The following is a 23,025-nucleotide window of genomic DNA, read 5'->3' as shown; positions in this document are numbered from 1 at the left end:
TTGAAGTTCATAGGTGTGTTTTACTGTGTTCATCTCGTGTGATTTATTATTATTTTTTAACCATAAGCATTAAATTTTGACTTGTAATTAGTGTTTTGTGTTTTCTGAAAAGCTCTGATATGTCTGTGTGCATGGAAGCGTCTGGAAAACTGCCCTCGTATCAGCTGTAACCCTCCATTAAAGGTGCACTACGCTCAACAGAGGGTCGACTGAAGAGGGGACTGTTTGGCCCAGAGTCGCTGCTCTAGAAAAAAAAAAAAAAGTCAAATCCTGGCAGTCAGGTCCCGAGTCAAGCCATAAGTCTTAAACTTTGAGGCTCAAGTCCTTCACAAGTCGTGAAAATGCTCCTCAGAGTCAGAACGAGGAGGATGTTCCTAAAAAAAAAAAAAAAAAAAAAAAAAAAAATCTTTGACCAAAGTCTGACCAAATGTTGTCAAACCCACGAGAAACAAAAACCAGAACAAGTCCACCTGAATCCAGACAAGGAGCTCTGAATCCAGTCATTCCGCGTTCTCGGAGAAACACAACATGAACAGCAGGGGGCGCACATTTTCTGTTCCAGCAGGGGGCAGCAGCAGCCACCGACGGCCGAAGCTGACGCAGCGTTCCCAGCTGACGTCAGACTTCTTCTTCCTCTCTGCAGCAGATCCCCCCAGAAACTCATCAACACCTTCCTCAAATAATCACCTAAGTCATTTTTTCAGGTTTTTCAGGAGACACAAAAAAATCACCAAAAATTAACTGGATGATCTTTATTGATAATGTCACTCAAAAAGGTTCTAAAAAAGATGACTACTGACATACTAGAAACAATGTCAGTCAGTTATGTAACATAACAGAAATAAATGACTTAGGCAAATTTCTGAACATGCCTTTGTTGATTTAGGCAATTGTAATATGTTATATGCCAAAGTTATACTAAACCTCATCACTTACCAATTGGAGATGAGCCCTGGATCACTGAGATAACTTCATTGGCAGAGAAAATTTTCTTTCTTCTTGATACCGCTGCCATCTTGAAACTCTTAAAATAGCCTAAATAATGTAAAATTGCCTAAGTCACATTTTCTTTTGACTTAGACAAAATAAAACTGCCTAAGTCACAGTTTTGACATGATTCAGGGGTAGAATGGCAGGATCTGTTCAGCTGAGGATGCTGGTGATTTTACCAGAGGAGGCCAGCATCAAGAGGAGATGATTCAGGCAAAAAAAAAAAACTCATTTCTGACAAAAAATGACTTGCGATTATTTTAAGAAGGTGTTGATATGGATGCCACGTTCAAAGCAGTGGAAAATCCCTCAGCTGGCAGCCTGTGTTTTGGAAAGGTCTCTGAAAGTCAGTACATGTGATATTACAGCAGAGCCATCCTGGTGATCTGTATTTCTGGTGTTCTTGTGCAGTTTCGACCTTCTGCTTTGATTTTGGGAGACAAAACCGTTAGTCTGTCCATGGTGTCGGAGGCTTCGCTCGGTGGGCGTGCGGCCGCTGAAATATTTACAACTGTGCCCCATCCTGATGAAAACGTCTGTGGTGCATTAATAAGCTTGTACATGTGCACGTGCAACAACATGTGGTGCACTTCAGGGTCCCGGTTCGAGGGTTTGAAAATACGATCACCCAACATGTGACTCGAGTCCTTTTGGGAAGAACTTAACGTTAGAAACATCCTGCTCAATTCTTTCTTTCTTTCTTTCTTTCTTTCTTTCTTTCTTTCTTTCTTTCTTTCCTTCTTTCTTTCTAAAACATGAGCACCTGCCGTCCGTTCTGCACGACATGAACGTGACATCAGCAGCTGACATCACTGTGATGTCATCGGCCCGAACTCACCACGTCTGTTTCACATCAGCCGTCAACTTCAAACATCATAAAGCAGAAACTGTAAGAAACAATAATAAGTCACAATATTGATTTTGATCATAATAAGTGAATGAGCCTCCTCTGTCTCAGTCAGGAAATTACACACACACACACACACACACACACTCACACACACACACACACACACACACACACACACATTCACACTTCTTTGCATCAAATTGTTGATTGTACAGTTGTATGTGTCCCTGTTGTGGCAAAAGCATCACGTCAGAGTGCACTGTGTGTGTGTGTGTGTGTGTGTGTGTGTGTGTGTGTGTGTGTGTGTGTATTGGCTCCTGTCTTAAAGCAGCACAATGACCAGGATTTAAATTTCACTCTCATTAAAAACCCTTCTCCGTCCCTCCATAATAGCTCTGTGTTTGTGCGTTTCTCATTCAAAGCAGTTTCCTTACAGTTTGCCTCAGACACAGACACACACACACACACGCACACACACACACACGCACACACACACACACACACACACACACTGACAGAGGATCAAAGGTTCTTTGTGTCTTTATTAAAGCTCCAATCAGGAATGCAGCAAAACATCAAGGTTTCTTTATGTCTTTTAGAGGTGTGTGTGTGTGTGTGTGTGTGGGAGAGAGAGAGAGAGAGAGAGAGAGAGAGAGAGAGAGAGAGAGAGAGAGAGAGGAACGCAGCTCTATCTCCATACACAGACTCTGAAATGTAACTGAAGTGAATTTGACTCGGTGATAAGAAAAGTGGTGGGAAAAGTTTTAATGTTATGCAAATGAGCGTTGTCATATTCGTCATATTTTTAGTTTTAAAAATGCTGCATATTTTTGATATTCTCTGTTTAAAAAAAAGGACAAAAGCACTATTTTTTTTTTTTAACACTTCAGAGATTTAAATCTGAGCAACGTCCACAAAACAGGCTGCAGTTCAGTGTTGTGTCCAGCGGGGGCAGCACTGAGCACTAAACAGAGCAGAACATGTGTTGGTCAGTGGGGCTCAGTGCTATAAACTGATCAGTCTGTTTGATCCCAGATATTGATCAGGAACTGGACTGTTCCTGTCAATATTTCTAATGCAGACAGGATTATAATCTGAGGTGAGATTATTAATTAGAGGAGAGGTCAGATTATAATATCGTGTTAGACAGAATTATAAACCGAGGTGAAATCACGTCCCATTTCCTCCCGATCCCGTTTCGATCAGTTCTCCCTCGCCGCATGACACCACAAAGTTTCAGTAAACATCCGTTCATAACTTTTACAGGCATCCTGCCAACAAACAAACAAACAAACAAACAAACAAAGAGTCAGATTGACCCCCTGTCCAGTGAAATAACGGCGGCTGTAATCTCTCATGTCAGATGATTTTAGGTTTGAAATGTCTGAAATGTCTGAGATCTGAGGATCTGAAGAACAGGTGGGCGGGCAGGGGAACAGGCAGGCAGCTGATTGGCTGGGAGAGGACATGTGACCAGGTAACAGGAGGGCGGGGCTAACCAGAGAAGTGCCGGACACGCCAGGATTGTGACAGAAACAGGCAAATGTTCAATTTATAAAAAGCATATCAAATTGATTTGTTGTAAAAAAAAATAAAAATAAATAAATAATTAGATCACAGATTCAGGCGAGTTAAATGAAACACACACACACACACACACACACACACACACACACACACACTGCAGTCACGTGTGTTATGCAGTGCTGATCAGTTGCATGGATGAATTAATACGGACAATTTTCTGAGGTTTCTTCCTTTAAAAAGGTTTTATTTATGACCTTTGGCCCTTTTCAAACATAATATAATAACTTTACATTGTAACAGCAATCATGCTCTGTTCTACTTTGTGAGTTTATTTATTGAAATATATCTTTTTTTTTTTTTTTTTTAGCTGTGTCAGTTTTACACCAGCAGATGGATAATATTCTGTTTGAGTCTCTCCCCTGACAAATACCCCCAAGACAAAACAGACTAAATCTCACACTGAAACACTGAAACAATAAAAATCAAATCTATCCATTTAAAAAAAAAACAAACAAACAAGCAAACCCACTTAAAAAAACAAAAAAACAAAAACAAAACTCAACTGAAACTGAAAACAAAAAGTCAGAAAACGAATGAAAGATGCAAAACTATAATAACCTCAGGAGGCTGTTTTCTGTAATTTTGCATGGAGGTTCATAGAGAAAAAAAAGTTAAATACAGTTTGTGATGATGATGATGATGATGATGATGATGATGATGAGGGTGTTTCAGTGTTTTGGGAATATCCAGTTTTGGATTATTCATCCTGGTTTTTAGATTCAGGGATTAAAAAAGAGCTCAGGTAAAGAGAGGCAGCCTTTTCACAACCTTTCTTTCTCTCTGTCTGTCTGTTTGGTCGACCACCGTCACTCTGTCCCGTGAATACTGCCATCTGTCAGCGCTTTGTGTGTGTGTGTGTGTGTGTGTGTGTGTGTGTGCACCACTTGATGCATGCTTAAGCAGTGCTGTGTGAAAGGGCCTGTAAGTCTCTATTCTGCGTCTGACTGACAGCAGCAGAGGAATGCATTCAGCTCCGGTTTGCTCTGTGCGCTGACGGGACCGGGGGGTTTTCAGGTGACGTAACCCCGCCCCCTTCCCCTCTCCCTCCCCCTCCCCCCCTTCTGACAGCCATGGTGGAGGTCTTTAGCCATGTTAGGACCTCAGCGTCACCGAGCCGCACCTGGTTAGTTTCTGCTCGGTTCCTGACGGGGATCTGCTGTCGCTTCATCGCGGATCCATCAGAGTGATTTTTAGTTTAGTTTCCGCTCAGTTTTCCGTGTCATTCGGTGTTTACCGTATGAGCGCCACCTTCCGACTTGTAATCAGCAAAATCAACAAAAAAGAGAAGGTGCGACCAAACTGAGCTGTGTTTTTCTGATAACTCCGACTAAGAGGTAAAAAACATGGACGTATTTGGAAAACAGCGACTGCAAAAACATAAATAAATCCAATTTTTCTTCAGTTTTTAACAAACAGTCATTAAACTGAACCAAAATAAACTAAATCAAACTGTATTTTGTCAACCTCAGACCCATTTTAGTAGGGGGTGGGGGGGCCTCAGCAGGAGGTCAAAGGTCAACAGTAGAAGCCAACCAGAGGTGATAAACATCGCTGCGTGTACAGGCCACGCCCACATACGGAAGACACACACACACACACACACACACACACACACACACACACCCTGCGTTCCAATACCCATACTACCATACTATTTAGTAGGGAAAAAAAGAATTAGTATGTCCCAATACATATTAAACTACATACTTTTTAAGGGCAGCTGCAGTACATACTAAAAGTAAAAAGTATAAGTATGCGATTTGGAACGCAGGGACACACACACACACACACGGTACTCACCTGGCTCAGTGACAACAGAAGCGACAGGAAGACAGAAGATCGGAAATATGACAGCGCAGTATGAAACAGCAACAACAACATTCAAATGTGGCGCTACGGACGGCAGCAGAAGTGAGTGAGAGGGTCGGAGGTCAGGGAAGACGTATATAGTGTGTCCCAGTAGTATGCATACGCATGCATACTGCATACTACACTGCATACTTTGTAAGGGCAGCTGCAGTACATACTAAAAGTAAAAAGTAGAAGTATGAGATTTGGATTGCAGGGCCAGCCTCCCCTCCTGACAACACACCTGTGACTCAGTGACACTTCCTGTGTATTTGCACCCCCAATTACAGACAACTGCCACCCAGTGTTCAGAATGTGTAGTGCAACATCCAACAATAATCACAAAGGAAAACAAATGAATAAATGGCTCTAACACTGGTTTTGGAGATTTGGAGATGGCCCATAAAGATGTGTGTGTGTGTGTGTGTGTGTGTGTGTGTGTGTGTGTGTGTAGCTGCAAGGAGGGGGCACCAGCAGGTTAACCTCTGGCCTGGGACTGAGAAACTGTCAGAGTTGTGATTTTGACGTGTGAAACTGTGACCTCACCTGTACAACTGTGTGCAGTTCATGATAAATACAGACCCAGATCTGAATCATGAAATTAAAATTAAGAAGGAAAAGAATCAGGATATTAATGAACTGTTACAATATCTGTCATCCTGCTGAAACACAAACGACTGGTCCCACTTGGAGAGAAAAGTTATTATCAGTCCCATGATCAATAAAAATACATGTCATACTTGATAAACAGAATGATTTGGAAGTTATATTTCCTTTTGTTGCCATTGGTCCCTGCCAGGAGGGGGCGCCAATGGCCCCACCTCTCGGATGGCCTCTGTTTTTCACTGTGTGTGTGTGTGTGTGTGTGAGCTTTATTTTAGATTTGTAATGTAATAAAACTACATTTTGGTCAGTGTAAGTGGCTGATGGCATTTTGAAATGATGTGAAGTGTAAGAATTTCTTGCACAGCTGCATGTCTTATTCTACTGAACAGAAAGAGCTGAAAGTGAAAGTTCAACAGGTCCTTCACATTTCTGCTGGGTATTTCTACACAGTGTGGAACTACATCACCTGATCCAGGAATGTGTTGCTGCAGACTGTGGGCGTGTGGCTACAGGTTAGACCAGTTTGATAAGGTTTTATTTTCATACTAAAGTTATGAGAATGTGACCTCGCCTGCAAATCAAAACTCCAGAGACAGAACTGACACAGGAGAACAAGCAGCGTCTTCTCTCTCTGTGTTTCCTCTCCAGGTGAAGCTGGAAAGTCTCTTTGATTTGATGTGGATGTGACTGAGCAGGTAAAGAGCCGACCAGGGATCATTAGAAATGTTTGATGAACAGGCTCCTACATTGTGTTTTAGAACTGGAGGACTGGAGAGCAGACTGGGATGACAAGATGGTGGTGACGTCTGTCAAAATGTGCTTTTCATGTTTTGTAGATCAACAATTTTACTGGAATTCCTTGTACCATTGTGTTTTCACTGCTAACATCTGACTTTGTCAACAACATTAATATTGTCTAAAGATGTTTACCTAAATTGTTTTCAGTGTCGACCAAAGTGAGCATCAGTTTGATTTTAATCTCAGATCATGTGGTGAAATATGCAGGAGGAACAACATAAGAAATGCTCTTCAGTCAAACAAATCTAAGCTGGCGACATGGATATGCATGAGTGAAATATCCTGTCATGGAAAGTTTGTTGTCATGAATGAGCCGCTGTGTTTGTGTCAAGGTGTCGGCTCGGCTATGGATGTGTGTGAGGAGAGAGAGGAGGGGCTCCCTGCCTCTGAAAGCTCTCTGTCTGGGGAACATGACAGCCAGACCAAAGCTAAGAGGTGAGATGAGGATCTCTGACTGTCCATGACTGTTCTCCATCTCAGAGCTCAGCAGGCAAATCAGCACAGCAGCATTATTCACAGGAAAAGCTCTGTGTGTGTTGTGTTGAAGCCCAGTCCAGCAGGAGAGACCAGAGCCCCCTGAACCTGGACCTGAACCTGGACCTGAACCTGGACCTGAACCTGAACCTGAACCTGGACCCAGCTGTGTGTCCATGAGGAGTGACGGGTCTATGATTGAACCTATTCACTTCAAAGATGGCTGCCACTCTGCTGATAAAAGGTAATTTTAAAAAGTAAAGGTGATGAAGAACAGATGGAGTTGTTAGTATCATCTTCACAGTCCTTAGATAAGGACACAGAGACCTTCAGTGTGTTCCTCATGTTTCTGTCTTGGTGTAGGCCGTGCAATATCTGCTGCAGTGAATGGATAATAGTGGAATGTGCAGTATTAGTGTGGGAGCCTGCAGTATTTTCAGTGTGTACTGGTGTGTATGGATCTGTGTGTGTGACAGGGCCAGCTGCTCAAAAGATTTAATCTGGATGAAAGTGATCCGGATTTTGGAATCCCATTCTTTGCTGTCCAGGATCACATAATCTGTCTTATTTTCATACTGTTTTTTCAAAGCAACATTGGATTGGATTACTCTGATCCAGATACAGACTTTTAAGGATTACCAAAACCAGATAAAAAGGCTCAAAATGGGACTAAATATTACAATATAATCTATATGACGAATAACAGGTAGAATAGTTTTATTGGAAAACACAGAGAAAATAAAACAATACAATATATATATATATATATATATATATTCTTTCATCTGACCCCCCAAAAACAAAACAAACAAACAAACAAACAAAAAAGCTATATGTTATTCACTTTTTTTATTTTTTTTATAATTTGTAGAGGTGTTTTACATTATAAATGTCCAGATATGAAGTAAAAGGACATTCAGAATTCTTGATTTGTGCAACTGGAGATGCAGTTGTTTAAAATTACTGATGACTGAGTCAATGTAATTATAAGTGAGAAATGAAAGATACATTTTAATAATTTTTGTTTGATACTGAATATTTTTGGGGGCTTTAATTTATCAATTATTTTATGTTCACTATTTTTTCACTTCACTGTCCTGACAGGTTTAGCATGTAGACGACTGTCTGCTTTATCTAATTTATCATTAATATGTTTTCATAAATCAAGTGCAAATGAAAAAATTAATGTGTATATATACACTACATGACACAAATGTTGTATTATTTGACCAGTTTAAGTTACTTTTATTATATTTTGCTCCCGAAATCAACAATGAATCCACCCTTCCCCTGGGGTCAGAATAATCCAGCTTTTTTGGATCAAATGTGTCCCAATCCTACCTAAAAGTTTGGAACAACACAAACTGAAGGTTTGATCTGGATCGAAACCAAAATTGGGTCACATGGTCTAAACTGATTAAAGGATTCCTTTTTCCTTTGGAACAACCCGCTTTCAAGATTTCATCCAAACTGGATCACTTTTATACAGATAAAATTTTTTGAACAACTGGCCGCTGTATGCTAACTGTAGTTTGATTGTACATATACAGGGATACCTTGTGTGTGTATGGAGAGGCTGTATGCTGCTATGTTAACTGTGTTCTCTCAAAAGACAAATTTCTGTCGAGAGAGACAATAAAGTCTGATCTCATCTGATCCTGATCCAGCAGGAGAGACCAGACCCCCCCTGAACCCAGCTGTGTGTCCATGAGGAGTGACTGCTCTATGGATCGATTTATAAATTTCAAAGATGGACAGCACTCTACTGATCCAAGGTGATATCATTTTCACAGTCATGAGATATAAAATGAGTTTGACTCTTCATCCTCTGTTGAGTTTCCTCTTTCAGAACATGACATCCAATAATCAGAGCAACATTTTCATCTTGAGTTTCTGCCAGCAGCTATCATGACACAGCACAACATCCTTAACCCTTTATAGGGCACTCATTGAAATACTTTGAAATTAAAAAAAAAAAAAAAAAAAAAAAAACAACCCTAGACTGTTATTAGAGAACATGACAGGACTTTATTACTTCTATAAATTTTTTCTAAAATTTTCATTTTGTAATAGAAAATCAAAGCCATTGAGATTGGTCAAATGCCACAATCATGTGACCTGGGATGTAGAGCGATCTTTGCTGATTGGCTGGGTGAAGACCAAATGATTATTGAACTAACTGAGACAGGGCATGGGCCTGATATGTAAAATTTCTGAAATAACCACAAAAAAGACACTTGCCCTATAAATGGTTAATGGTGTTTGTGTGTGTGTGTGTGTGTGTGTCCTCCACAGAGTCCACCAGCAGAGCTCAGAGGTTCCCAGTGGTCAGTCTGCCCAGGAGCATCAAACAGACCTGGCCTCCATATTTCTGGTGTGTAAATGTCCAGCCTTTAACTTCAGCTGCTCTCTAATTTTAGAAGAACCAGTCTGCTCATAGCAGCCAAAATGTGAGGACTTTCAATCTGTGCAAGATGGATTTTTTTTTTTTTTTTTCATGTCTGATTTTGTGTCCAGAGTTTAGAAATGAAGTTTTAGTCGTATGTTTTTCTGTTCCAGCTGCTGGAGGAGAACATCGTCACCTTTGTGAAGAACGAGCTGAAAAACATCCAGAGGTCTCTAAGTCCAGATTACCCAGAATGCTTAAAGAGGCAGAGGGAGGATGAGGAGGTGTTGGACGGTGAGGAGGAAAAGCAGAGGAGGAGCAGCAGAGAGGCTTTTCTGAAGATCACACTGCACCTCCTGAGGAGAATGAAGCAGGAGGAGCTGGCTGAGCGTTTGCAAAGCAGTAAGAGAATTTTAACACCTTCAACAGGATGGAGAGGAGGCATGATGGGAAAATGGAAATTATTTTCATTTCTAAACTTGGCTGCAAATCCAGACATTTCTGAAATGAATTTCTCTGTTTTTTGTTTGTTTGTTCATTCAGAAACTCTCTCTGCTCTTTGCCAACGTGAACTCAAATCTAAGCTGGAGAAGAAGTGTGAGTGTGTGTTTGAGGGGATTGCTAAAGCAGGAAACCCAACACTTCTGAATCAGATCTACACAGAGCTGTACATCACAGAGGGAGGGAGTGGAGAGCTCAATGAGGAACATGAGGTCAGATGGATTGAAACAGCATCCAGGAAACCAGACACACCAGAAACACCAATCAGATGTGAGGACATCTTTAAAGCTTTACCTGGAAGAGATGGACCAATCAGAACAGTGATGACAAAGGGAGTGGCTGGCATTGGGAAAACAGTCTTAACACAGAAGTTCACTCTGGACTGGGCTGAACACAAGGCCAACCAGCATGTCCACTTCACATTTCCATTCACTTTCAGAGAGCTGAATCTGCTGAGAGGGAAAAAGTTCAGCTTGGTGGAACTTGTTCATCACTTCTTCACTGAGACCAAAGAAGCAGGAATCAGCAGGTTTGAGCAGTTCCAGGTTGTGTTGATCTTTGATGGTCTGGATGAGTGTCGACTTCCTCTGGACTTCAAGAACAACCAGATCCTGACTGATGTTACAGAGTCCACCTCAGTGGACGTTCTGCTGACAAACCTCATCAAGGGGAATCTGCTTCCCTCTGCTCACGTCTGGATAACCACGCGACCTGCAGCAGCCAATCAGATCCCTCCTGAGTGTGTTGGCATGGTGACAGAGGTGAGAGGCTTCACTGACCCACAAAAGGAGGAATACTTCAGGAAAAGATTCAGAGATGAGGAGCAGGCCAGCAGAATCATCTCCCACATCAAGACGTCACGAAGCCTCCACATCATGTGCCACATCCCAGTCTTCTGCTGGATCACTGCTACAGTTCTGGAGGACGTGTTGAAGACCAGTGAGGGAGGAGACCTGCCCAAGACCCTGACTGAGATGTACATCCACTTCCTGCTGGTTCAGTCCAAAGTGCAGAACGTCAAGTATCATGGGAGAGGTGAGACAGATCCACTCTGGACTCCAGAGACCAGGGAGATGATCCTGTCTCTGGGAAAACTGGCTTTTGAGCAGCTGGAGAAAGGCAACCTGATCTTCTATGAAGCAGACCTGGCAGAGTGTGGCATTGATATCAGAGCAGCCTCAGTGTACTCAGGAGTGTTCACACAGATCTTTAAAGAGGAGCGTGGGCTGTACCAGGACAAGGTTTTCTGCTTCGTCCATCTGAGCCTTCAGGAGTTTCTGGCTGCTCTTTATGTCTCTCTGACATTCATCAACTCTGGAGTCAGTCTGCTGTCAGAAGAACAATCAGCCTCCCAACTAAAACCCCTCCCCCAGAGTGCTGTGGAGAAGGCCTTACAGAGTCCAAATGGACACCTGGACTTGTTCCTACGCTTCCTCCTGGGTCTTTCACTGCAGACCAATCAGACTCTCCTACGAGGCCTAATGACACAGAAAGGAAGTTGCTCACTTACCAATCAGGAAACAGTCCAGTACATCAAAGACAAGATCAAAGACAGTCCCTCTCCAGAGAGAAGCATCAACCTGTTCCACTGTCTGAATGAGCTGAATGACCATTTTCTAGTGGAGGAGATCCAACAGTACCTGAGATCAGGACGTCTCTCCACAGCCAGACTCTCCCCTGCTCAGTGGTCAGCTCTGGTCTTCATCTTACTGTCATCAGAAGAAGATCTGGAGGTGTTTGACCTGAAGAAATACTCTGCTTCAGAGGAGGCTCTTCTGAGGCTGCTGCCAGTGGTTAAAGCCTCCAAGAAATCTGTGTAGGTTCATTTAGAATTGGATATATTTAATACTTTAACTTTGGTGAACTACAGGTAAATGTTCTTACATGAGAAAAAAGTTTACATTGTCAGATTTACCTTGTTCTTCACTAATTCCTCCTCAGGTTGAGTGGCTGTAATCTGTCAGAGAGAAGCTGTGCAGCTCTGGCCTCAGTTCTCAGCTCGCAGTCCTGTAGTCTGAGAGAGCTGGACCTGAGTAACAACCAGCTGCAGGATTCAGGAGTGAAGTGTCTCTCTGCTGGACTGGAGAGTCCACACTGCAGACTGGAGGCTCTCAGGTCAGGATTGGAGAACTCAAGAGCTTTCAAACTGGACTAAATGAAAACACAAAGCCAATCACACATTTCAATATTTGTCTGAATGAACCCAGATAATTTCAGATTAGTGTGCTGCTGAAAAAATCCAACCTGTAACTGTATCAGACTGTGTTGTTGTTGTTGGTGTGTCCATGTGCAGGCTGTCAGGCTGTCTGCTCACACAGGAAGGCTGTGCTTCTCTGGCCTCAGCTCTGAGCTCCAACCCCTCCCATCTGAGAGAGCTGGACCTGAGCTACAATCATCCAGGAGACTCAGGAGTGAGGCTGCTCTCTGCTGGACTGGAGGATCCAACCTGGAGACTGGAGGCTCTCAGGTCAGACCCAGTATTTCTTTTTTTTCCTCCAAATGTTTTTACACATTTGTCCAAATGGACTTCCTGACTGGAAAAGCATGTAGACTTTCAGCTTTGATTTAATGGTTTGAGCAGTAATATGTAATTAACTTTTTAGGAATTACAGCCACTTTTATACACTGCCACCCCATTTTCAGAGGCTCAAAAGGAATTGGACAAACATATAACATACATAACGATAATTATAAGGATTATATTCAATATTTGGAGGAAAACCCTTTGCAGTCTGTGTCTTCCTGAAGTCTGGAACCTGTGGACAACATCAGCAAATTCTGAGTTTCCTCCCTTGAGTCGCTCTGCCAAGCCTTTACTGCAGCTCCTTCAGCTACTGCTGGTTTGTGGGTCTTTGGACCTTCAGTTTGGTCTTCAGGTGAAAAGCTTCTTTTTCAGGATTTACCAAACTGTTGATTTGGCTACTCCTAAAGTTGTTGCTATCTGTATGATAGATTTTATTTTGCTTTTTGAGCCTAATGATGGCCACCTTCACCTGCACCTTCACATCTTTAGATCACATGTTGAGGGTTCTGATCAACAGCTACCAAATGCAAACACAAACACTTGGAATGAACTTCAGAGCTTTTATTTTCTTAATTTGTCATGGAATAATGAGGCAAAAAGTCATACGGCCATGAAAATGGGGTGACAGTGTTTAAAAGTGGCTGTAATTCCTAAAAGGTTAATTCCATATTTTTGTTCAGCTCCTTAAATAAAAGCAGGAATTCTGCACTTCAGTCACATCTTGATAACTCCATTTCAAATCCACTGTGGTGGTGTACAAGGGAAAAATTATGAATACTGTGTCTCTGTCCAAATACTTATGGACCTAACTGTATATCAGGACTTCTGAGTCATCATACATTGTTATTGTCAAAATTGTTAAAAGCCACTTATTTTCCGAGTGGTTCCGAGTGGTGTTGTTAGTGCTGCATTCAGCTCAGTGAGCTACAGCAGCATGCAGAGCTCACTGTCAGCTTGCTTTTAGATAAGGCTGTCATGAAGAAAGATTATTATCACTATTAGCAACATGACTTCAGTGTCCCAGGAAAACTGACAACTATGACATTTTCTTCTGTTTTAATGTCCATCCAGGCTGAGTGTGTGTAATCTGTCAGAGAGAAGCTGTGCAGCTCTGGCCTCAGTTCTCAGCTCCCAGTCCTCTAGTCTGAGAGAGCTGGACCTGAGTGACAACCAGCTGCAGGATTCAGGAGTGAAGCGTCTCTCTGCTGGATTGGAGAATCCACGCTGCAGACTGGAGGCTCTCAGGTCAGGATCGGAGAACTCAAGAGCTTTCAATCTGGACTAAATGAAAACACAAAGCTGATCACACATTTGAATATTTGTCTGAATGAACCCAGCTAATTTCAGACTAGCGTGGTGATGAAAAAATCCAACATGTACCTGTATCAGACTGTGTTGTTGTTTTTGGTGTGTCCATGTGCAGGCTGTCAGGCTGTCTGCTCACACAGGAAGGCTGTGCTTCTCTGGCCTCAGCTCTGAGCTCCAACCCCTCCCATCTGAGAGAGCTTGACCTGAGCTACAATCATCCAGGAGACTCAGGAGTGAAGCTGCTCTCTGCTGGACTGGAGGATCCAACCTGGAGACTGGAGGCTCTCAGGTATGGAGAGACACACACAATGTCTTCTAGAGGCCTGAGGAATATTGTTTCATGTTGAATGGTGGATATGAGTGACGTGCTCTGTGAAATCCTTCATAGGGAAGGTTATTTCCTGCTTCCTGCTTTGACTGAGTGCAGACGCTCCACTCTTTGCTCTCCGCTTTGCTTTCTTTTTTTTTTTCCATTTTTAACTCTTTCTTTTACTTCACATTTCTTAGAAAAAGGGTCCTGGACACCTATACATCCCTCAGAGCTTAATCCATTATTGAAACTCAAGGTTATCACTACTTTTAGAGCTTTTTTATTTTGCCGGTGAAACTGGAAACTAAAATTCAATGGCTCGAAATGAATGTGGAGATGAATGGACAATATGGGAATGAAACAACTCTACCGATGACCCAAAACAGCACACAGGAGCAGGCTAACGGACAGCTAATTAGCAGCACCACCAAGAAGGAGAGCTATGTGAGCGGCAGTAAATCTACCAGTAGTCCTCCCTGGAACCTGCTTGGAACAAAGCCAAAGCATAATTCAGGTAAAGACACATCTGATATGCAAAGACAGCTAACAGGCAGAACCCAGCACCAGGAGATTAGTGATGAAACTGGTTGGCCTGCATTGCCTTCACGCAGGAGTATCTCTTCAACCCCTGTACCAATGAGAAAACAGCCATGGACGGTGGCTTCAAAAAGAAATAAGACCAAACCACAAAGCTACATGTGCTGCTCTACCTGTGAAGTACATTGACAATTTCCATATTTTTTGGGAACGCAGGCACCTCTTTAAGCCAGATGGATGTCAAACTGGCCAAATGTCAAACTGGGCTCCAAAGGGAGCACAACATGGCATTACCAAAAAAACACACCCCAGCACAATAAGCACATAATAAAAAACATGACTCAAGACATTGCACATGTGGAAGGGGGGAGGGATTTGGGAAGGTGAGATGTCCAGCACAGACGAGGGGCGTATGCAGCCACTACGGTGCTCCGCACCCACGAGCTGCACTGAAAACGGGAGGGAGAGGGGGTGGGTGGCCAACAAGGCGTTGAATTTCAAGGAATGCGTGCATATGTGTCCTTGTGTATGTGTATGCGTAAGTCCAGGACCATCTTCCCCATACAGACTACACATTGTCTCTGCCGTCTGATAAGATGACACCCCCGGCCGTTGCCCAGGAGACGGCCTCGTGAGTCCTGAACAGAGTTGAAGTTCCCAGGTGCAGGGTGATGGGGAGGGAGTGGGAGAGAGCGGCTGTCTGCATAAACATCCAGGAGAAATTGAAGATAGCGGCCTTCCAAGGTCGCTTGGGCGCCGAATTGTGGATAAGGTGATTGTTTTGGTCAGGCTGACTCTTCAATTTCCATCAGCCTTGAGTCTTTGTGGTTCTCTCGGTGATTCCGAATAATTTCAAATTATGGCACATTTCCTCAGTGTCGAGCTTCCAACTTCTCCAAGTTATTACCCAACTGGCGTAAAAGTCCAGGAATTTCTTCCTGCTTGCGGATTGATTCACGAATCAGTTCTCACAACGCATGAGTCTGAGTGTTGTTAGCTCGGCACAAACCTTCTATGGCTGGCAGCTTCTCCAGAACCAAAAGCGCTGCCAACACCCTCTGAACTTTGCGATAAATCAGGAATCCACCAGCACCAAACAGCAGAAATCCTGTTATCATAAATCCAATCATGTAGACGTCTTCAAAATCCTCGACGGAAAGAATCGACAGGCACATCACCCTCCACTTCTCCCAGGAGTCCATGTTGTACCCGGCAGCAAACGTTCCGGCGGGGCATGCGGGCTCTCCTTTGCCCAGTTTTTTTGTAAGCAGCAAGACAACCCAAAACAACCAATAAGTCGGTGCTGTGGGGAGGAACTGCTTGTGCCTGAGAATGGATCATGGAGGACAGCTGACCCAGAAAGAGGTGTCAGCTCCAAAATCAGCACCCTCACCCCAACTAGAGGAGTCTGCCCCAGCCCCAACTGGAGACTCCCAGTCTTCACCACCCCAGTCCCCACCAAGCCCCCCACTTGCTCCTTTCAGTCCTGACTCCCCACTTCTGGATTTCACTGACAGGATGAAGGACCTTGTTAGTATTGGAATCCAACGTACACCCCATCAAATCCCCACATTTTCTCCCCTTAACCCCACTCATCATCATGCCCCTCCCATTCCACCACGCCTGAAACACCTATCGACCAAAAGTCATCTGGCCCCTCCACCCCCGATAAACCTTCACGACTGTGATTCCGACTGATATGTGCCAGGTCCAGGCTGTGATACTGATATCAATAATGTTCTCCAGGCAAAGTCAGGGCCCTATGGAGGTCAAATAGCCTTTTCAATCCCTGTGATAATAGGTACACATCGTAGCATTTACAGACCATATGGTACCTGTCTTAACAATCTGAAGTCTGTCAGTGTTCAAGAGCAATCATCCTCCTTTCCTGTCACATCATCCCTACAGCTGAAACTAGCTCTTTTTAATGTCAGATCATTGGCCAATAAATCTTTCTTGATTAGGGATCTGATAACTGAAAGGAACTTAGATTGCATATTTTTAGTTGAGACGTGGCTAAACAGTGTTACTGGTACAGCAACACTGCTAGAGGCCTGTCCACCAAATTTTCAGTTCTATCAGTCAGTCAGACAAAACAGGAGAGGAGGAGGGATTGCAGCCATTTTTTCTACACAGTTAGTATGCAATGACATTGACCTTGGTGATTTTGCATCATTTGAATATCTTGCTTTTGAGCTCAAGTCAGAACAAGCCGTACTTATGGTTACACTGTACCGGCCACCAGGATACTCATCAGCATTCCTACAGGAGTTTACAGAGTTGGTCTCAATCACTAGATATGACAGGTTAATAATGAATGGAGACCTGGACATTCACATCAACAAAAAGAATGACTCCAATGCCACTGAGTTTATGAACATACTGGACAGCTTTGCACTCATTCAACATGTAACTGAAGCCACTCACCAGCATGGTAACACCCTAGACCTGGTAATAACAACAGAGTTAAACATTGGGAATGTTTCAGTACTTGAACTGCCCATTTCTGATCACCACTGTGTGCTCTTCAATGCCACCCTAACCTTAACAAAAACTAAGAGGGAGTACTTGGTTACAAAGAGATTTCTTGATGATGAGGCCAAAGCTAACTTGCTAATCTCATGAGATCATTTGAGCCACACAGTGGTGGGTTGTGGTGACTGCACTCTAAATGACATGATTAAGCAATTCAACAACACCCTGTCAGCTGCTTTAAATACTGTTGCCCCGCTAAAGGTAAAAAAGAAGTTTACAGACAGAATTGTTACGGCCTGGAGGACTAAGTGGACCCAAGTAGCAGGAGACCAAGAATCAAGTTCAAAAAAGGGGTTTTATTGTCCAAACGAATACTCAGGGTGCAAACAAAACGGTCTCAGCAGGTGGAGGGCAGCAGGAGGCAGGAGCTGGAGGCGGCGAGGCTCGGGGCTGGAAAAAGACAAAATGGTTGTCAGAAAATGACTTTTAAGGCAAGAGAAAACAGCAAAAACACTAGTAGGCTTGAGAACTGGCTCTACCGAACAAGACGGAATTATCTGGCACTGGAGTGAAGTCTGAGCTGGCTTATGTGGAGAAGATAACAAGGTAATTGCCACCAGGTGAGCTGTCCAGAGTGAGGAGATGAAGTCACGCCCGGTGCCTTCCCGAACCTCAGGAGAAACAGCTCAGCCCCGCCTCTGCCACACTCCAACACTGCAAGCAAAAAACACAAAGAAAAACCAAAACACCCCCAAACAACCAAAACATACCATCAACAATCCAGACCATAACAAGAATATCCCCATGGTTAAACAATAACAGTGTTAAAAAAAAAAAGCAAAGAGAACATGTCGGGCAGCTGAAAGAAAATGGAGGAAAACCAAGCTCACAGTTCACTGTAACATATACAAAGAAGCCATGAACACATATAACAAGGAAATACGTCTGGCAAGAATGAACTACTTTTCCAAGATTATCACAGAGAATTCAGGAAACTCTAGAATATTGTTCTCCACTATTGACCAGCTACTCAACACTGCTCCCACTTCACCACAGTTCTCTGCATCTAGATGTGAAGAACTTTCACTGTTCTTCAATAACAAAATAACATCAGAACTACTATTCCTGTTAATCCAGACACCAATGCAAACGCAGGTGATCTCAGAAAATGCTGTAAAAACTATGCAACCATGGGGAAATTCACCAGCATAACATTATTTGAGCTCTCTAAGACTGTTAATGAATGCAACTCCACTACCTCGTGTGTTGACCCTGTACCTACAGCATTTTTTAAACGGGTCTTCAACAGTATATCAAGTCATGCCCTGGCAATTATAAACATGTCACTTCAAACTGGCATCTTCCCAGATGAGTTCAAAACAGCTGTTGTAAAACCTTTACTAAAGAAACCCAACCTCGATAGTAATGCACTAAGCAGCTATAGACCAATATCAAACATACCATTCATTAGTAAGATACTTGAAAAAATAGTTGCAGCGTAAATGAATGCCTTTCTTAATGAAAATAACATCCTAGAGGAATTTCAATCAGGCTTTAGAAAACATCATAGCACTGAAACGGCACTTGCTAAAATCGTCAGTGACCTCAGACTTAACTATGATGAAAATAAGGTCTCAATTCTTATCCTCTTAGACCTTAGCGCTGCGTTTGATACGATTGACCATGACATCTTAATCAATCGCCTTGAAAAATTGGTTGGTCTTTCTGACTGTGTGTTGCACTGGTTTAAAACTTACATCAAAGGGAAAAAGTTTTACGTCAGACTGGGAGATCATGTGTCTGGGGAACAGGACAACTGCTATGGAGTTCCACAGGGGACTGCCTTGGTCCATTACTATTCTCACTATACATGCTGCCACTCGGTGACATCATCAGAAGGCACAATATATGTTTTCATAGTTATGCAGACGACACACAACTGTATATTTCTGCTGAACCAAATGATGCTACAGCGATAAATCCCATCACTACCTGTCTCATGGCGGTGAACAAATGGATGAGTGATAACTTCTTAAAGTTAAATGAAGACAAAAACAGAGATCCTGTTAGTTGGCCCCAAAACAAAAAGAGAGATGCTGTCCATTAACTTGGGGAAACTGGCTCCCAGGATTAAATCTGAGGTTACAAGTCTTGGCATTGTATTGGATCCAGATCTTAGCTTCAAGTCTCACATTAATAAGGTGACGAAGACATCATTCTTCCACCTTAGAAACATCGCGAACGTGCGACCATTTATAAATCAAAAAGATGCTGAAAAACTAATACATGCTTTTATCTCAAGCAGACTTGACTACTGTAACGTACTTTTTACTGGCCTCCCAAAGAAAACTACTGACAGACTTCAGCTCATCCAAAACTCTGCTGCTCACTTATTAACCAGAACCAGGAAGAGAGAGCATATTAGTCCAGTCTTAGCTGCCCTACACTGGCTCCCTGTAACATTTAGAGTTGACTTTAAGGCTCTCCTACTTGTATATAAAGCACCTCATGGGCTAAGACCGAGCTACATTGTCAACTCCCTTACTGGCTATGCACCCCAAAGAGCACTGCGATCATCAGCTGCTGGCTTATTGGTTCCCCACAACAGTCCCTTACGCCCCCAAACTTTGGAACACACTACCTTTAGACATCAGGGAAGCTAGCTCACTAGATAACTTTAAAAGAAGACTAAAACCTACCTTTTCACTCTAGCCTTTTACTAGCTCCTATTTTATTCCACACTGTTGTCTTTTATTGTTTTATTTGCATCTTTTGTTTTATTTCAAAGTTCTCGCTTTTTGCCTTTTCCTTTTAATTTCACCCTGTGCTGTTTTTAATGTTTTATTTTAATGTTTTCAAATATTCTTCTTTTTTATTGTGAAGCACTTTGAGCTGCAATTCTTGTATGAAAGGTGCTGTACAAATAAAGTTTTATTATTATTATTACCGGTATTATCATTATTATTATTATTATTATTATTATTATTATTATTATTATTATTTACTGCCCATGTTTCCATCCTCAAAGAGGATCTGCTGCTCTGACTCTGTTTCTTCCTCCAGGGTGGACCATGGTGGAGAGCAGTGGTTGAAACCAGGCCTGAGGAAGTGTAAGTGTGGATTTAGTTTGATTCCTGAACACAAAGCAGCAAACATTCAGCTGTTTAGATGGTGCAGCTGCAGCTTCTGCTGTTTGTTCTCAGCTGCTTTTAATGTTGAACCAAAAATCATTTAGTTGCTGCTCAAGAACAAACAGCGTCTTTATTCCCTGATCCTCATTTGGCTGTTTAATTTTTATCAATTGATTTTTATTCCTTTGATCACAACTGAAGTCCACAAAGTAAAAATGTCCATGCTTGTATCATCCTAACTGAGTGGTGTCCATCTCTGTGCTGAAATGTCTAACATGTGGAAGTTGTGTGTTTCCAGCGTGGATGTTGTGGGGAAACAGAGGCAGACAACTTCTCTGCTTGACTTGGCCAACTGGCGTGTTGTTTGTTGCAGTGCTAACACATGTTGCTGCTCAGTAACATGGCGCCGTAACACACACCACAAACTGCTTTTATACCACCACAAGGAGTTAGCTGTTACTATGGCAACACACTTAGCTCTTAAAGTGAACGAGTAACACAGAAAGGCACAAAACAGAACTGAACATGTTGAATGTTGCAACCAATGACAAGCCAATTATAATGAATTATGACCACAGTTATATTATGTGTCTGCTACTAAACTGTAATAATAATGATAATCATGATAATAACAAAACAACAATAAGAATAATGCCAATAGTGCTAATGCTAATAATAGTAATAACAATAATGACAACAATTATTATCATTATTATAAGTATTATTGTAATTATTTTGCATTTTTCAAAACAAAGCTACAAAGTTTTTCTTTATATAGCAAGATAAAATAGGATAAAACATAAAATACAACCTACAAAGTGCATAATTAAAACAAATGAAATTAAAATAATGAAAAAACGGAAAAAAGACAAAAAAAAAAAAAAAAGATTTACCATAAAAACCTTTTGCTTTCCATATAAACAGTTCTGGCATCATGAACGTGTTAAACGATTGACTTGAAACTGTTAATAAAGCAACAGATAATAAAGACAACAGGTGTGTTAGATAACAACCTGCTGGTGTTTTGTGTCTTGTTCTCTCCATCAGATTCCTATGAACTCAAACTGGACACAAACACAGCAAACAGACACCTCGTCCTGTCTGAGGACAACAGGAAGGTGACATCAGTGGAAGAGGAGCAGCCATATCCTGATCACCCAGAGAGGTTTGACTGCTGGTGGCAGATCCTGTGTAGAGATGGTCTGACTGGTCGCTGTTACTGGGAGGTCGAGTGGGAAGGATGGGTTCATATCACAGTGACTTACAGAGGAATCAGCAGGAGAGGAGACGGTGATGACAGCAGGTTTGGATGGAACAAAAACTCCTGGAGTCTGATCTGCTTTGATAAAAGTTTCTCTGTCTGGCACAACAACATCAGCACAGCCATCCGTGTCCCTGCCTCCCCTCACAGAGTGGCAGTGTATCTGGACTGGCCTGCTGGCTCTCTGTCCTTCTACAGCGTCTCCTCTGACACACTGATCCACCTCCACACCTTCACCTCCACATTCACTCAACCTCTGTACCCGGCCTTTGGGGTTTGGTTAGGTTCCTCAGTGTCTCTGTGTCAGATGGAGTGAGAGTCGCCTCCTGTGTGGAGAAAACACTTCTAACATCACACAAGTACAAGAACATGGACATATTTCTTTTGTTATTTCCTTTGTCCTTTCTTTTTTGAGGCAAGGGTATTCATCTGATCTCCTGTCTTTGCTGATTCACAGGCTAAAATCTCCTGTTTAGACTGTAGTTTTGCTCTTTAGTTAATACTGTGTAGATATGACCCCTAATCAAAGATGTTCAACCAAAGAGAAATATCTCCTTTTCCCTTCTTACACTGTTCTAGTGGAGATGAAAGGTCCATTTTACTTTTTTGAAGAAAAAGGAAACAGGAAACAGCAGCATTGTATCAAATCCAGTCGTACGTATGTAGTTTTATACAGTTTGTGTTAGTGTGTGAAAGCCTGGATAATGTCATCTCTAATCATGCTTTTTATGTAAATTTCATTGTTGCTACTGTTATTATACACCATACAAATGTTCCTATCTGAAACATTGCAGTTTTGTACCATATTTGAACTTCCTTATGTTATTGTAAATTTGATAGTGTGCATTTTATATGAAAACTTTTAAACTCTTTGAAACCATTCCTGCTGACCTGAAGTTTTTGACTTGTCGTCATCTATCCCTCTATCTAAGCCTTTCAGGGTTTTAAATTGCTATACCTGCAAACCACAGCAGTCTGTCTTTCTCTCTGTATGTCTGATGCAGAACCCAGTTTGTCACATTTAGCCTCATGGACCCATGTAGGACAGATTTTTAGTTTTTGACTTCACGCTGATCAGTAGAAGAGTCTTCACTGGTCATGGGAAGATAAGAGCAGTGAAATCTGGGATTACCTTACTCAGTCATGTACATTCTCTAGCTGGTATAATGTCTGATGAATTTAGAGAAGTGAAAGTAAATTTCCTTATGTTACTGAAGATTCCCTGGAGTCTCTGAAGGACCCTCAGGCGTCCCCAGGCCTCAGTTTGAGACCCGCTGGTTTACAGTTCCCCTCAGAGGTTTATTTTTAGGCTGCAGTACAGGAGATTGACCACTAGAGGTCAGAGTCTGACTGAATCTGACTGCTCGGAAACATTCGCATACAGGAAAAATAATTTATTTGTTTGTTATTAGGTGTTCAAATCTGAATAAAACCACAGA

General features: G+C 42.3%; 1 protein-coding gene across 1 annotated transcript; it reads left to right on the top strand.

Moving 5' to 3' along the window:
* The first annotated feature begins 7,333 nt into the window (after positions 1 to 7,333).
* LOC115355188 (protein NLRC3-like) lies at positions 7,334 to 21,993 on the top strand. The gene is made up of 9 exons (XM_030045895.1): positions 7,334 to 7,397; positions 8,824 to 8,928; positions 9,449 to 9,527; positions 9,713 to 9,941; positions 10,083 to 11,856; positions 11,982 to 12,155; positions 13,636 to 13,809; positions 20,258 to 20,304; positions 21,373 to 21,993. The coding sequence occupies exons 1-9, from the start codon at positions 7,348 to 7,350 to the stop codon at positions 21,900 to 21,902; spliced, it is 3,162 nt and encodes a 1,053-aa protein (XP_029901755.1). The 5' UTR covers positions 7,334 to 7,347; the 3' UTR covers positions 21,903 to 21,993.
* The last annotated feature ends 1,032 nt before the right edge of the window (positions 21,994 to 23,025 follow it).

Source organism: Myripristis murdjan, chromosome 23 (assembly GCF_902150065.1).
Source record: "Myripristis murdjan chromosome 23, fMyrMur1.1, whole genome shotgun sequence".
In the NCBI taxonomy this organism is placed as follows: Eukaryota; Metazoa; Chordata; class Actinopteri; order Holocentriformes; family Holocentridae; genus Myripristis; species Myripristis murdjan.
Note: the sequence above shows the minus strand (reverse complement) of the source record. Positions and strands in the feature narration are given on the sequence as shown.